The 13,487-nt window shown below is 42.8% G+C and overlaps 1 protein-coding gene across 4 annotated transcripts in view; it reads right to left on the bottom strand.

Moving 5' to 3' along the window:
- Window positions 1–13,487, bottom strand: part of LOC118118824 (serine/threonine-protein kinase MARK1) — a 29,536-nt gene that overhangs the window by 3,183 nt on the left and 12,866 nt on the right. For 2 of the 4 annotated variants that reach the window (XM_035172231.2, XM_035172233.2), the window contains exons 4-16: window positions 7,384–7,432; window positions 6,736–6,801; window positions 6,450–6,520; window positions 5,398–5,454; window positions 4,619–4,855; window positions 3,509–3,628; window positions 2,732–2,831; window positions 2,505–2,617; window positions 2,213–2,414; window positions 1,304–1,485; window positions 835–926; window positions 539–679; window positions 125–376 (exon numbers count right to left, since the gene is read on the bottom strand). In XM_035172231.2, coding sequence (XP_035028122.1) covers window positions 125–376; window positions 539–679; window positions 835–926; window positions 1,304–1,485; window positions 2,213–2,414; window positions 2,505–2,617; window positions 2,732–2,831; window positions 3,509–3,628; window positions 4,619–4,855; window positions 5,398–5,454; window positions 6,450–6,520; window positions 6,736–6,801; window positions 7,384–7,432 — 1,682 coding nt within the window. The remainder of the gene's footprint in view (window positions 1–124; window positions 377–538; window positions 680–834; window positions 927–1,303; window positions 1,486–2,212; window positions 2,415–2,504; window positions 2,618–2,731; window positions 2,832–3,508; window positions 3,629–4,618; window positions 4,856–5,397; window positions 5,455–6,449; window positions 6,521–6,735; window positions 6,802–7,383; window positions 7,433–13,487) is intronic. The other 2 variants (XM_035172234.2, XM_035172235.2) reach the window with 1 other exon arrangement.

The following is a 13,487-nucleotide window of genomic DNA, read 5'->3' as shown; positions in this document are numbered from 1 at the left end:
TCAGATGTTTTCTACTTCAAGATGACAAATGGAAGGAATGAAAGAAATGTGAATATCTGCACTGTCCAAGAAGTGTTAACTAGCACCTCGAGTATCATCTGTGCAGCCGTTTGTCTTCACTGACCTGCGCACAAACTTGGAGGTGATCTTGCTGATGATTCCAGTGGAGGTGCCCCTGCGTTGCTGAGCGAGAGCCCCCGTATCGTGGGACAGCGTGGGTGAGGCCGGGGGGCCATTGTAGGTGGCGCTGCGTCGGTCTCTCAGCTGGGCTCCATGGAACGTGCTGCGACTGGTGGTGCCACGGGGGAAGCGGTTCTTCTCGGGTGTGCTAATACTGTGTGCAGACGGAGAGGTGGAGGGACCCCGCGGAGAGGAGCTGCAAAGTAAAGAAAGATTATAAGATGGATGGTGCATATCATCATGCGCTAAGAAGTAAATTATATTGTCTGCTCCATCTTCTTTGCCAAAAATAGAGTTTAACACGTCATCGTCCTTCAGCCTCTGTTATATGAGATGACAAAGCCAGGGTACAGCTCACCTGGCTTTTAGCTCCGTGTTGTCGTCGATGGGGGGCAGTGTGCTCTTTGAAGGATGCCCTGACGATGACATGGACTTAGTGTGACGAGGTCGTGTGGAGCTCATTGCAGTCGATGGGGTGCTACCTGACACCTCGGTTAAACTGTGGACAAAGGGCAGAGAGTATTTGCACGCGAGCGGATTGTTAACAATGCATTATAACACTATACAGAAATAATAACCTGGACAAGAGATAAACAGGGAACATGCAGAGCAGAATCTCACCCTGTGGGTTAATGTGAATGTATTTGTAATTACCTGCTGTCTTTGCCGTTAGGAATCGCTGAGTATCGGTCAGTGGAGGTACGTTCACACACGTATGTGTTCCTGCGAGTCATCGATCCATTGGTCTATTTGAGAAATTAGACACCACAAAACATGGATTTTGAACTGATTATTACTGAAACATGAGTAAAGCTTAGTTAGGGTTTGTAATCCTGGAAGAGCTAGAAAGAGCAGGCTACACATCTGGTCTCTGGTCATGTGAAGTGAGTGCACAGGCATGATGTGTGCAGCCTGGCAGGTCGGTTAGTGACAGACAGGTACTGCAGCCAATCATATTAGGGCCACAGACATGGCTATTTTTCATTTTTTCCCAGATGACTATATTTATTGATGGTTATTGGAACATGAAGAGGATTTCATGATATCAGATAAAAAATCTTGCAGAATGAACCTGTTTGCTCATGTGTACATGCGTTTCTTTGCGTGTTCTCTACTTTCTCACCCCGACAGCACTTGTAGTTTTCTTCCTCTCCTGCACCCCCAGTGGTGAAGCAGGGACGTCTCCTTTGGAGGTGTTGAGCTCCAGCCGGCGTGCTCCGTCCCATTCCTCCCTGTGGTCACTTTCCACACTCAAGGCCTGGCCACGCTTAGTATACGATACGGCTGGAGGAACCGAAGGACCAACTGGGAGAGAGGCACACACGAACAAATTTAGACAAGTTCTATGAAGCACACCCTTTCCTTCTACTGCTCGGATGCCGGGATTTTTACACAAAAAAAAAAAGAACAGATAAGGACAATGACCTCATTACAACACCACTAAAAAGCCACTCAAAGCCAGGATTTACACACAATCCAGTCTGTCAAATATTAAACTCAGCAACAACAATTTGTTATAAAAATTGGACAACTACAGAAGCCAAGGGGAGCGGGTACAAGGCAAAGCTGTTCCCTCCTCATGCTTTGAGGTGCTGTTCCTGAGGGAGCTGCAGGAAAGCAGCCAACCAGCAGATGGCAGCAGACACAATGGCCCCACGTGACATAGAAGGAAGCTGCTACACAATCAGTGCAGTGGTCAGGTTGAGTCACTGACTTGCACACATTTAAATATAGCGTTTATGAAAATTAAATGGTTTGATGAACGCCTTTTTTCCACCATAAAAATTGAGGTTGAAATCAAATCTGTTACCACACGCAATAAAATGTGCTTGATAACCAGACAGCAAAGATTTAAAGCTTACTCAGCATTATTCAGCTGCACAGTGGAGCTGGACATGCTCTAATGATTTGCTCACGGGCACATCAACAGGTTGGATACCCGTATTACTGGCTAATCCTCAGCAAATAAAAGCAACTTCCCCCTACTCAACACACAGCCCTCTCAGAGCTGGGAAGGATGAGGTTACTTTACTTGGCTTCTCTACGACACCACCACCACCACCATCATCATCATCCCCACCATGATCACTGTAGCGGCGCTGCTTCTGATTGGCCGAGATGCTGCGCGTGACCTTAGGATGGGCGGGAGAAACGCTGGAACCGTTGTTAATGTCACTGGTCGGTCGCTGCCGCTGGCCCAGGATGCTGTTGGTCAGAGGCTCGCTCCCCTCAAACTGAAATATATAAAGACACAGGTTGAGGCATGAGGTCCGTGTGTTTGACACTGGTGATGATGTCAGGGCGCTGTAGGTCGACAGACTGACCTCTGGAGCTTTTCTGCCCAGCAGCAGGTAGGTGGCCATGACCTCATCGTACTTCTGGCTTTTTAGAGACTCTGTGATCTCATCATTCGGGAAACCCATCGTCACCATGAGCTCTGATGGCGAACAGAAGTCAACATGAATCCCAGGGATAGTCGTGGAAGTGACATTAAGAGACGTCGACATGCACACACAAATATACAGACACACACACAGGCAGTCTGCCACACCTATTCTGGATGAATCACTGAAGTCTGCCTCGGGCTCGATGTGAGGTTTTAGCTCCTCCTCCTCGTGACCCACATTCATCCAATGGTCTTTCATGATTTGCTAACAAAGAAACGGGACAATTATAAATCTTATAATGACAGATAATTAATCGTGACTAACATCAGTTAATTACACAACATGACAATTAAAGAAACGGATGACTTGATTTCCAACTGTGAAACCTTTTTGATTGCGAGTTCCGCTGTGGCTGAACAACAGCGAGATCAATGGATAGTATTGGTGGAGAAATCTTTACTATTGAACGTCAGCCTGATTCTCAGTGCAGGGGTGATATCGACTCTGGACCGACTGTCCAGTGTGAATTGTACCAACAACTACTGTATATATCGTATGTAAAGAAAAAACAAGCGCCAATCATCACAAATTACCTGGATGCAGTGAAAGTACACAGCATCAGAGTATTTTGTTGTTTTTATTTAGTTGTATTACTTATAATGCTTTGACTAATTCAATTTAGTTTTACTCTCTCTGATTGTTTTAGTTAAAGACTTATGTAAGACCACTGTTTGGTCTCAGATGAATAATGTTCCCAGATCTCAGTCTGAGGCTGTAAACTAAAGTCTTCTACAGCAACAATTATGTGCTTTCGGGTGACTCACAACAACTGTGCTTCCAAATCATCAGGACGGTCTGTTCCACTGCAGGCCAGTGCAAAACATTTGTGAATGAGGAGCGAATAACTGGAGAGAAGCTGCAGTGAAACACGCTGGAAATACCTCCAGACTGCCTCGTTTGACAGGGTTGAGCACGAGCAGCTTCTTCAGCAAGTTTTCACAGTCTGTGGACATGTAGAAAGGAATGCGGTACTTTCCCCGGAGGACCCTCTCCCTCAGCTCCTGCACACCAGACCGTCGGAGACAAAATCAAATACAACAATTAGCAACAAGAAATTGCGAATAGAGTGAGTTTAATATTCACAATATTGTCTAGTGATGTTTTGGTCTACGTTAACTCCTGAGGGAAATAACTGGCTCTTAGCTGCTAAATGTTTTATAATATTCACTAGCAATGCTTGTAGTGTGCAGTGGGCTTAATAAAGCCTTTTTGCTAAAACCAGTCTCTTGTCATAGCCTAAAACAAAAGGTTGTGAGCCATAAAACCTATGTGCTACAATGGAGAATTAAGGGAAATAAGGGTGATGGGCTATAAACACACAAAAAAGGTAAATTGCTATTTCCCCGTCCCTTGACCTGCTATAATCACTGCAGCTTATTTTGCTGCAATAATAAAGAAGGGTGGAATAATACAAAGTCTCATTCCAAACTAAAGACACAGGAAATTCCACTCTAAATTTGGTTATTCAAGTAACCCAGTTTTAGGTTGATGCATGTAAACATCCTAACTCACTTAGAAGAGATTGAGTTCATATCTCACTTATAAGAAACTTGGTCAAGATACCAGGGTGTATCGCTTTATTCTGCTCCTCTCTTTGAATTTGGGCTTTACTGTCTGTATGAATTTAATTATTCATCATTTTGATGCATGCACGTATTGCTATAGTTGTTTCCCCCCCTTGCAACTGTGTGGTTTAATAACTTAGGAGCCAGATTAAAGGTCTCAGCATGTTTTAGATGAGCTTGGATGCGTGTCCTGCGAAAATGTCTATAACTGTTTATACCTGTTCTGATCAACCACAAGTCTGCTATTATAGAGATGAGATGAAACACCGCACATCTTAGGAATGTCTCCCAATAGGCATTTGTGGTGTTTCACTCAGTTGCACATGAAAAATTACTACTCTATCAAAGTTAAACATAAACAACTTAAGTGAGACATTTAAAGCTGCTGTTCGTGTAAACCTTCCAAGAGCCAGAACAAGTGCACACCTTTAGGTTCTGGCCGTCAAAGGGCAGCGATCCGCTGACCAGCGTGTAGAGGATGACCCCCAAGCTCCAGACATCCACCTCTGGTCCATCGTACTTCTTGCCCTGGAAGAGTTCTGGAGCAGCGTACGGCGGGGAGCCACAGAAAGTGTCCAGCTTACTGCCCACAGTGAACTCGTTGCTAAAGCCGAAGTCGGCGATCTTGATGTTCATGTCTGCATCTAACAACAGGTTCTCTGCCTGGGGAGAGACAGAGAGGAAAATACAATGTGGATGGTCAAATTATCAGCATAATTAAAACATATAAGCCATTTTCAGACATGGACTCCGGAAAAAGTCCAGAAAATTGGGTACTGGACATTTTACGGAGTTTATCTTTCACATAACAGGAAAGTGTCCGGAACATGTAGGTGAGGGGTAGCTCCTGGATGGAAAAGCAGGAGGCAGGACATATAAATTCCACTCTGTGTTTTTGTATTCTTTTTTTTTTCCAGTTTTGCATTGTGTTAGAAACATCATCAACATGGCCCACTTGCTCGCTGTAAGTTTTCTGGACATTTTCCTTCTGTATTCTCATACGGGCTAACTCTGATATTTTCCAGGCATTTTAAAAGTGGTCTGGCAGGAAAAGGAGCAACTGACTCGGACATTTGCGTTCTCACATACAGCCCCTCCAGAAAATTCCAGGAAAATGTCTGGAGATCAGTGCATGTCTGAAATCAGCTTTATTTACAAAGAGTTTTTCTCAGATGGATATTGAGAGCAAGACTTTGGATCCTCACCTTAAGATCCCTGTGTACTATCCTCCTCTGGTGACAATACTGCACTGCAGACACAATCTGAAACAGAAACACACATATTAAGATTAAGAAAGATAACAGCACTTTTCAAAACAGTAGTCTTTACATAAAGAGACAGAGATACAAAAGGTTTATAGGATGTATAAAATGTATAGAAGAGGCGAAAACATGGAAACAAAAAGCACAACAGAATTACACTTTAGGAGGACTGCTAACAAAGTAAGATGTTACTTTTTGCCTGGATAAGAAAAAACAATATATGATTCTCATCTCAATTATATCCTTTTATCACGCTAACAGAAATACCATTCAATTAAGCAAATCTTTGCAAACATCCCCAGTATTGTTAATGGTTGCAAGTGGTTTAAGTCCAAAAACAGGGGAATGATGGTAAATGATTAAGCATCACCAAGATATTTTAATCTGTATGTGTTGTCAAACTGTATTTATCAAGCAGATCAACACTGAACAGTTGCTGTGGCAGTTGACAGGGAGATTAACTAACGTGTGTCCGACAAGATCAATCTAAGAGAAAACGCACTGTTCTGTGACAGATGCCACCCACCTGCCTGCACTCAGGCACACACACACTTACCTTTCTGAACGTTGACACACATACACACACTGCCCACACTGTGTCACACACTGATCCTCTGAGTCATCTAAAACCATCAGTTAGGGATTCTGAACAGCATGGATGCGATAGGAACTTGTTTATCAAGATCATGCTTGTGCTTTATTGAATAAAAATCACAGGATTCACATTCTGTTCATTTTAGAACATAATCATGAAAGAGGTTATTTAATCCATGAACTGCTCTAGATGCCTTATTGCTCTAGCAGCACCACTAGGTGTCAGAGCAGCATCTATAAGGAACCGTTCTCAACCCCTGTTCTCTCAGGCCGAGCTATCTGCGCTCCATCTCTCCTCTGCAGTTAGTGACGAAGCCTGAGCTTGGTGCATGCAGTGTTCCCACTGAAAGCAGTAATGGAATGACGGCAGAGCTGCGAGCGCAGCAATACTGATGACTCACCTGTCTGAACTTGGCCCTGGCCTCCTTCTCCTTCATTCTGCCATGAGCCACTAGATAATCAAATACCTCTCCTGGAGGAGACACAAGAAATATACAATTATGAAGCAGTTCATTCTTGTCGGGATAGTTATGATATGTTGTTAAGAACTGACTGTGTTTTTGTCCGTGTATATGCTTATTAAATTGCTCTAAAACTGACTATGGTGGAAATTAAAAGCTTGAATAAACTCACAAAAATCAACCAAATGTCACACAGTTGGAGGACATGCATTAAAGCGTCACTCACCACCGCTGGCATACTCCATCACCAAATAAAGTGTCTTCTCTGTCTCAATCACTTCAAACAATTTCACTGCAGGAGAGATCGGGAAAAAAAGAAATGAGGCAGAGGTCAAATAAATTAGTCATTCACAGTAGAAGGGATGTTTTTTATTGGTGGAGGTTTTTAGTTTACTGGTCTTGTTTGAGTAACTCTATGGCACCAAATCAGCAAACAGTGGACTTCCAGTGGCATGAGGCGAGACTACTGGCTGCATAAGTTTGAGCCCTGATAACTAAAACTAGTGCCCCAAATGTAATTATTGTGACATAAATCATAATCTTTGTTGGAATGAATAGGGGAACTAAAACTAGAAATCGGGAAGTTAAGAATTCACTGGAGATGGACGTTGCTCAATGCTCAAACAATGATACACTCGGCAGAAATAATGCATTCAGTGAACCAGTAAGGTATCGTGATATCAGTAAAGAAATACGCAATTTCAGGGTTAAGCATAAATTCGATGCAAAATCAAATAGTATTGAAGCAGGAAACCAGACAATCCACATTGAAAAAATTATCAATAAATCAAATGAACTTAAATTTTCTTGGACAGATCCAGCAAATTGTTACGCAGGTTTAGCTTCTCACGGGGTGTTACTTGCTTAGACTTACCTATATTTGGATGATTCAGTATCTTCATTATTCGGACTTCCCTGAAGAGCTGCAGAGACACAGAGGGACACGGAGTAACCCGGTTAGATGCAAAGTTAGAAAATGGTATTAAGCTCTGATGAGGGGGCTAAGCGGAGAAAAATGAGCCACAACAAACTCCAAATGTGTCTACATCTGAAACCGGATTATACTCTGCAGGAGAATGAGAGGACCTTAGGATCATGGCACTACTGTACAGTGAAAAGCAATATGACTTATGCAGCAAGGGAAAGTCACACTAAACCCTGCCCTACACAGATAAGGAGCAGAATTACAACTCCAATGACACGCTGCAGTCAAGCCACTGGGCCAGTCGTCCATTTAAATAGCCAGACAACAGCGTAACACACAGTCAGCCACTGCAGAGTAACACAACACAGGCTGCAAGTTACACATCTGCTTCTTAATGTAACCATCTTAACATGGACATAACCATATCGATTGCCTTGGTGCTGCCGTTCTTGAAAACAAATTGTAGCAGAATTCAAGTTCCTGTACAGGGTTTAATTTGATACGAGTCCCTCTACTGCAGAGGGGAAAAGTTTCCATCCACTCTTGGGGGAAACAGCAAAAAGGAAAGTCGCTATCTTGCCTGTATTTTCTCTGAGGACCATACATAACAGCATGAGTCAGAAAGGAGAGCATTCAGGGCTGTAATCATTCAAAAGCGTGTCTCCTCCTTCAGCGTTGGTGTGACTGTGTTTGTGTCAGACGAGCTCCTGCAGCCACTCAGAGGTGCTGTTGAATCATTTACATTCTGCCGAGTCCCGGTCGTGCCACGCTGAGGGTGTGTTTGAGTGTTAAATTTCAACACTCACTCGACTGGGATTTAGCATCTACTGCTACCGGGAGACAGAGCACAGATTTTTGCAGAACTCTTTGATTGAGCTAAAAGTTTTAAAAAGTGATGCTTTCATCTCCAGCTTAAAATGGGAAAAGTGACAATAACATGTCATGAGAATGGACACTAGTATAGTATATGCATTTGTGTAGCTGTGTCCGTGCAAAGCAATGGTCCTTTAAAGTCTTACATAAGTGCTGGGATATTCTAATGTTTCTAGGTCATCAAACACAGGCATTAGACCAGTGTGAGCAGGCCCGACTCTGTCCTGTCCTCTCAGCTAGTCTGGTTCAACAACATGCAGGTACTCACTCTCTCTCTCTCCCTCCAATTCTTTCTCTTATCTGTCTCTACTTGCTCACCTGCCTCCCTTTTTCTTTCTTTCTGACGCCTCTCAACCTGCACACACTCATGCACACACACTTAAACACACAGCATTCAGAAAGCTGCAGCAGCTTCAAGAATATCACCTCACATTGTCATATTTTCTTGCTGTTTAAAATCCCATTAAAAGAATAAGAATGCAATTTTTTTTCTACAACAAAGTATTTTATAATGACTAAATTGTATTATTTATGAGTTATCAAGGCCTGTTATAGATTACTCCTATGTGCCATAGAGCTCCACTTTTGTCCCAAAAAACAATTTAAAATGCATTAAATTAGTCAGACTGCAGCACTGGGTGACATCTACAATGAACATGAGCACTGTTGTTCCCACATTAGAGTGTGGATACCCGACCCGAGTCCCCCCGGACCCAGTCTGGCTGGGTTATGATTTTTTAAATAATGAATCGGTTCTGGTCCTGTTGGTCCAGTTACTTTTCTCACTGGCTCACAATCGTTTGGAAAGAAAATTGCGGCCTGAGCTACACTCTACCACACATACAGCATCCTCCTTCTCTCATTTAGGCATCACACACACACACACGTGTTAATCTGCAGCTGAAAATATTTCCAAAAATATGCACTAGTTTGGTCACGTGGGATTTTTTTGAGACAACAAGAACAATCTAGAATTGCACATTTTGAATGGTAAAAACCTGAAGTATAAATAGGCTCAAACTGTCATAGTTAAAAAGAAAATGCTTCAAATACTATTTTATCATTTAAAGAAACATAAGTTGTGCACAAATGTTAATTTGTCTCACATCAACTTTGAATAAGAATTTTAATAGTTTTTAGTGGGGTTTTTCCCGACACCAGCATCAGAAATGCTGCTGCTACTGATGTGAATCCCGAGGTGGGCATCGGCAAGTATGTGAATCTTTTAACCAATCTGATACCATGTCTTTGAAGTACTAATTGAATATTAGTTTCACCAAGATAAAAATGCAATTTTCTTTTTCTTGCTCCAAAACAGAAGTTGCACTGTACTGCCACTGGTAGGTGCTGATTTTAGAGCAGTCAAGAAGAGATTTCCTGTATTCTAGCGTTAGCTTTGTCAAATTAACTAATAAAAGAAGTTCTATGGCATGAATTCATTCTCTGTATGTCAGGCCATACAACAATAAAATCAATCATCACTTACTGTTATACTGGGTTAGTGTTGTTATATTTTAAATACATGGTGTTGGATCGGTACTCGGAATCGGCTGATACGCAAAGTCCACGTTCCTGAATCGATATCAGGTATCAGAACATCTCTAGTTTTCAGTAATTTGTGTGATTTGTCTGCTGTGACACCGGAATATGGAGTCATTTAAAAAAAGTTAATTTGTTCATTTTGAATCAGGTATTTTAAAGTAAAGTGCATGCAGACGTCATAGTTTGATTTGTTGTGGGAACCTGGTTTTGTTTCCAAGCTTCTCCTGTGTGGCAAAACCCTGTTCCATATTCATCAGCTGCTGTGTCGGCCTGAGAGGTTCCCCCATGGTAACAAAGTCAATTAGGGTTAGAAACACACTGACACAATCACCACAAGACGCCCTGCAGTGCACAGGAATAAACACAGAAGTCGTAGCCTCAAATAAATGTGCATACATTCACGCATGTTACTTTTACATGTGACACATCCATGGAGAGAGAAACTCTTTATTATCCTCATTCTGAATGAGTGATGGACTCCAGAGTCAGTGTTTTATCTCGAGCTCTGCCTCATTCTCTCTCTCTCTCTCTCTATTTCTCTCTCGCTCCCTCTCTTGTTTGCGTCATTGCCCTAAAGCCCCTCACATGGGAAGCACGCGTGCAGCCACTTGGAAAAAAAATTAGAACAAATCTGAGAAGGGCGGTGGAAAACAGACAACAACAAACACAGTGCCTGTCAATACAAGCTCAATAGCGATGTAGCCAATATGGAGGATGACAAGAGATAATGAGTGTGGTGTGTTTGATCCAGTCTAGTATAAATATCAATAATATCTACAGGCACAAAGGGGAGTCAGTGTGGCATAAAGTAGCTTTTAAGGTGGACCTGGACAAGGTGAACAATTAGTGAATATTTGGGCCAAATTTCTTTCTTTTACTTTAATTTTGAAAACAAACTAAAAATTGAAACTTGGAACTGAGACTGTATTTGACAAAAATGATTAGCTGCAAAAAACAAAGTGTGTATCACACACAGGAAAACACGCCGTTTCCAATGTGCCTGAATCTCAGTAGTCTGTGCCAGTGACCTACTTCCACCAACCCAGGGGCGCCCAGACTCCCAAACTAGCCTTAATTACTGCAGGGTCCCCATGCAGAAGGAGCAGAGGAGCAGATATCAGTCTGGGAGCACTTACAGGAACTGGCTGGACTATTTCAGTCACAGTGGCACAGCTGCTCAGTCAACATGGAGATTATTGATAGGATGGGTAGCCGGGAAGCCTTCATCCCTCTAATGAATGTGTCTGCATGTTTTAATGTGCACAAACATTACCTGAAAACCGCCTATCTGTAAATAAGTCCTGCTCGCTGTGTGTCACAGAGAGACAGCGAGGGACAGAGAGACAAACAAAGAAGCAGACGGAGCGATCGAAAGACTTTCAGACGCACCGTCTTGTCCTGTCCTCGACTCCTGAGGTGCTGAGAATAATCCCAACGAGAAACAGCACGCCTCTTCGTCTCTTTCTCTGTGTCGTGCCGTCTTTTATTCATTATCCACCACACCAAGACACAACGCAGCTGCAGTCTTTTCCAAAAAGCCCCAAAAAGCACTTCACTTTTGGCAAGATGCTCTTTCAATCACAGCACTGAAAACTCTCATGAATGAATCTGTAAACTGCACGCATCTAAGCAGCCTCAACATTTGAGTTGTACTATGATTCACCTCATACAACAACGCTGTCTGTCTAATTACATTCCACTCATATGAACAAGACCAAAGCTCCTCTAGCCCATGGGCCCCGACAGCATTTCATTGGCTAATGCAGAGTGGCAGGCGCAAGATAGACGCAAACAACAGACATTAGGAAAGCTTGACCCCATGGTGGGCTTTTTACAACTAGCAGAAAGTGTTTTACACAAACAGAGTCAGGGTATGTTCCGAAGGCTTCTGACTAACCAGAAAACATCATAAAGTCATGTTCAGATATAAGAGGGAGACTGAACTTAAGCTTTGTGGTTTTAATTTGGTTAAGAGTTTTTCTCTTTTCCCCCTCGGTCAGTGTTTCAGTCGTGTCGTTTACTCTCTTCACTTGCTGCAGCCTGTTTTGCGTCACAAGTCAAACAGCTCCACGGTTTCCAAATATGAATGTGTCTCGCATTCCAACAGCACAAGCTTTGATATCGTCTGCAACAGCAAATCCACAGCAGCACGCCTGACATGTCAATCATATCATCTTTATTATTTTGTTGATCTGGTCTCTTTGTTGAAGCAATGAAAAGAAAAAGAAAAACTCTTATTTGCACATTGGAAAGAGACGGCGAGCGAGGGGATGGTGGGATCAGAGCGGTGTGTGCACAGTGAAAGAGGGGATTAACGGAGAGGCCTATTTTAGGGCTAAAATGCAGAAAAACCATGACAACGTCAACATCCCTGACCACAGATGACTTGTGATGCGTTTCCTGTGGCAGAGCCGAGGAGGTGCTTTGGATCTCAGCTGACCTCATTTCCTGTAACATCGAAACCACCACAAAGTCACACCAGGGCAGAGAGCGCCAATGGGCCATAAAGGAACAGACCAGAGCTTCATTCTAACCTCATGACTCATTCTTGCTCCTGCTTTACCTTTCTTTTTTTTTTTTTAAATCGAATAATCCGAGGGAAACACCAGAGAGACAAAGATAAGCTCAGGAAAAGAAGTGATAAAAACGGATTTTATGTTCATCTCTTTGTCTCTGTGATATGAGCCATACTTTAAATCCACCTCTGAGATAAGTGAGTGAATGGCGGTGCATGTGCAAGTGAACTGGCTGCACACACCAATAAATGCATGTAAATATACAATTTTGCCAAAACTATGATTAAAAAACTAAGAATTCAGGTTCAGCCAGCTGGAGTCTTGTGCATAAACCAAAGGATCTCCTGTGTACAGTATGTCTGCATGTGTTTGCATGCTTATGTGTTTGTGTGTGTGCGTGCGTGCGTGTGGCTACATAGGATATGCCAGAGCGCTGGCTGGGCCTACAGTGCCAGATGGTGTGCCCACAGCCTGGCTCCTCTGAGACCGTAAACAACAGAGATCAGTGGCATTTTGACAGGACAACATGAAAGAACAGTGAACGGAGTGATGTGGCCAAATCGGACGCTCAGACCTCGCTCCCCCACACTGACTAACAAACAGGATCACAAAATAAAACAGTAAAAGTATAGAGTGAAAGACAGTTCGTCATTTGTCCTCAGTACAAAATGTTTAATTAACTCCACAGCAGAGCAAGAGAAGGAGACAAGGTCCACTTTACAGATGCAGAATCCTTTAACCTCTGCTCTCCAATGCAATGTAAAAAGCCTGAGTCACTGAGTCAATAATTACGCCCGTCTGTTGTTTATATCTGCATCTAGAAATAGGCTGCTCAGCGATACGCAGACGCATTTTAGCCATTAAAATGTACACTGCACTGTGATAAATCTACTGTCCAAGAGGCTGCATTGCACAACTAATATGACTCCTGAATTTCTGTGTGGCTTCTTAAATTTTACATCCATTCACTGCTAACATTTCTTGTTGCCTTCTCAGAGTAAGGGTCATGATGGAATGGGTAATGAGGAAGAACAGCAGGCCGTGCAGCCTCAGGGGGAGCAAGTCAAATTCAGTCCAGACGTCTAAACCACAAGGATGCCTCCAACTGAACATGCAAAAAAA

This window comes from Hippoglossus stenolepis, chromosome 12 (assembly GCF_022539355.2).
Source record: "Hippoglossus stenolepis isolate QCI-W04-F060 chromosome 12, HSTE1.2, whole genome shotgun sequence".
NCBI classification, from domain to species: Eukaryota; Metazoa; Chordata; class Actinopteri; order Pleuronectiformes; family Pleuronectidae; genus Hippoglossus; species Hippoglossus stenolepis.
The sequence above is the reverse complement of the archived record's forward strand: the minus strand, read 5'-3'. Positions and strand labels throughout refer to the sequence as shown.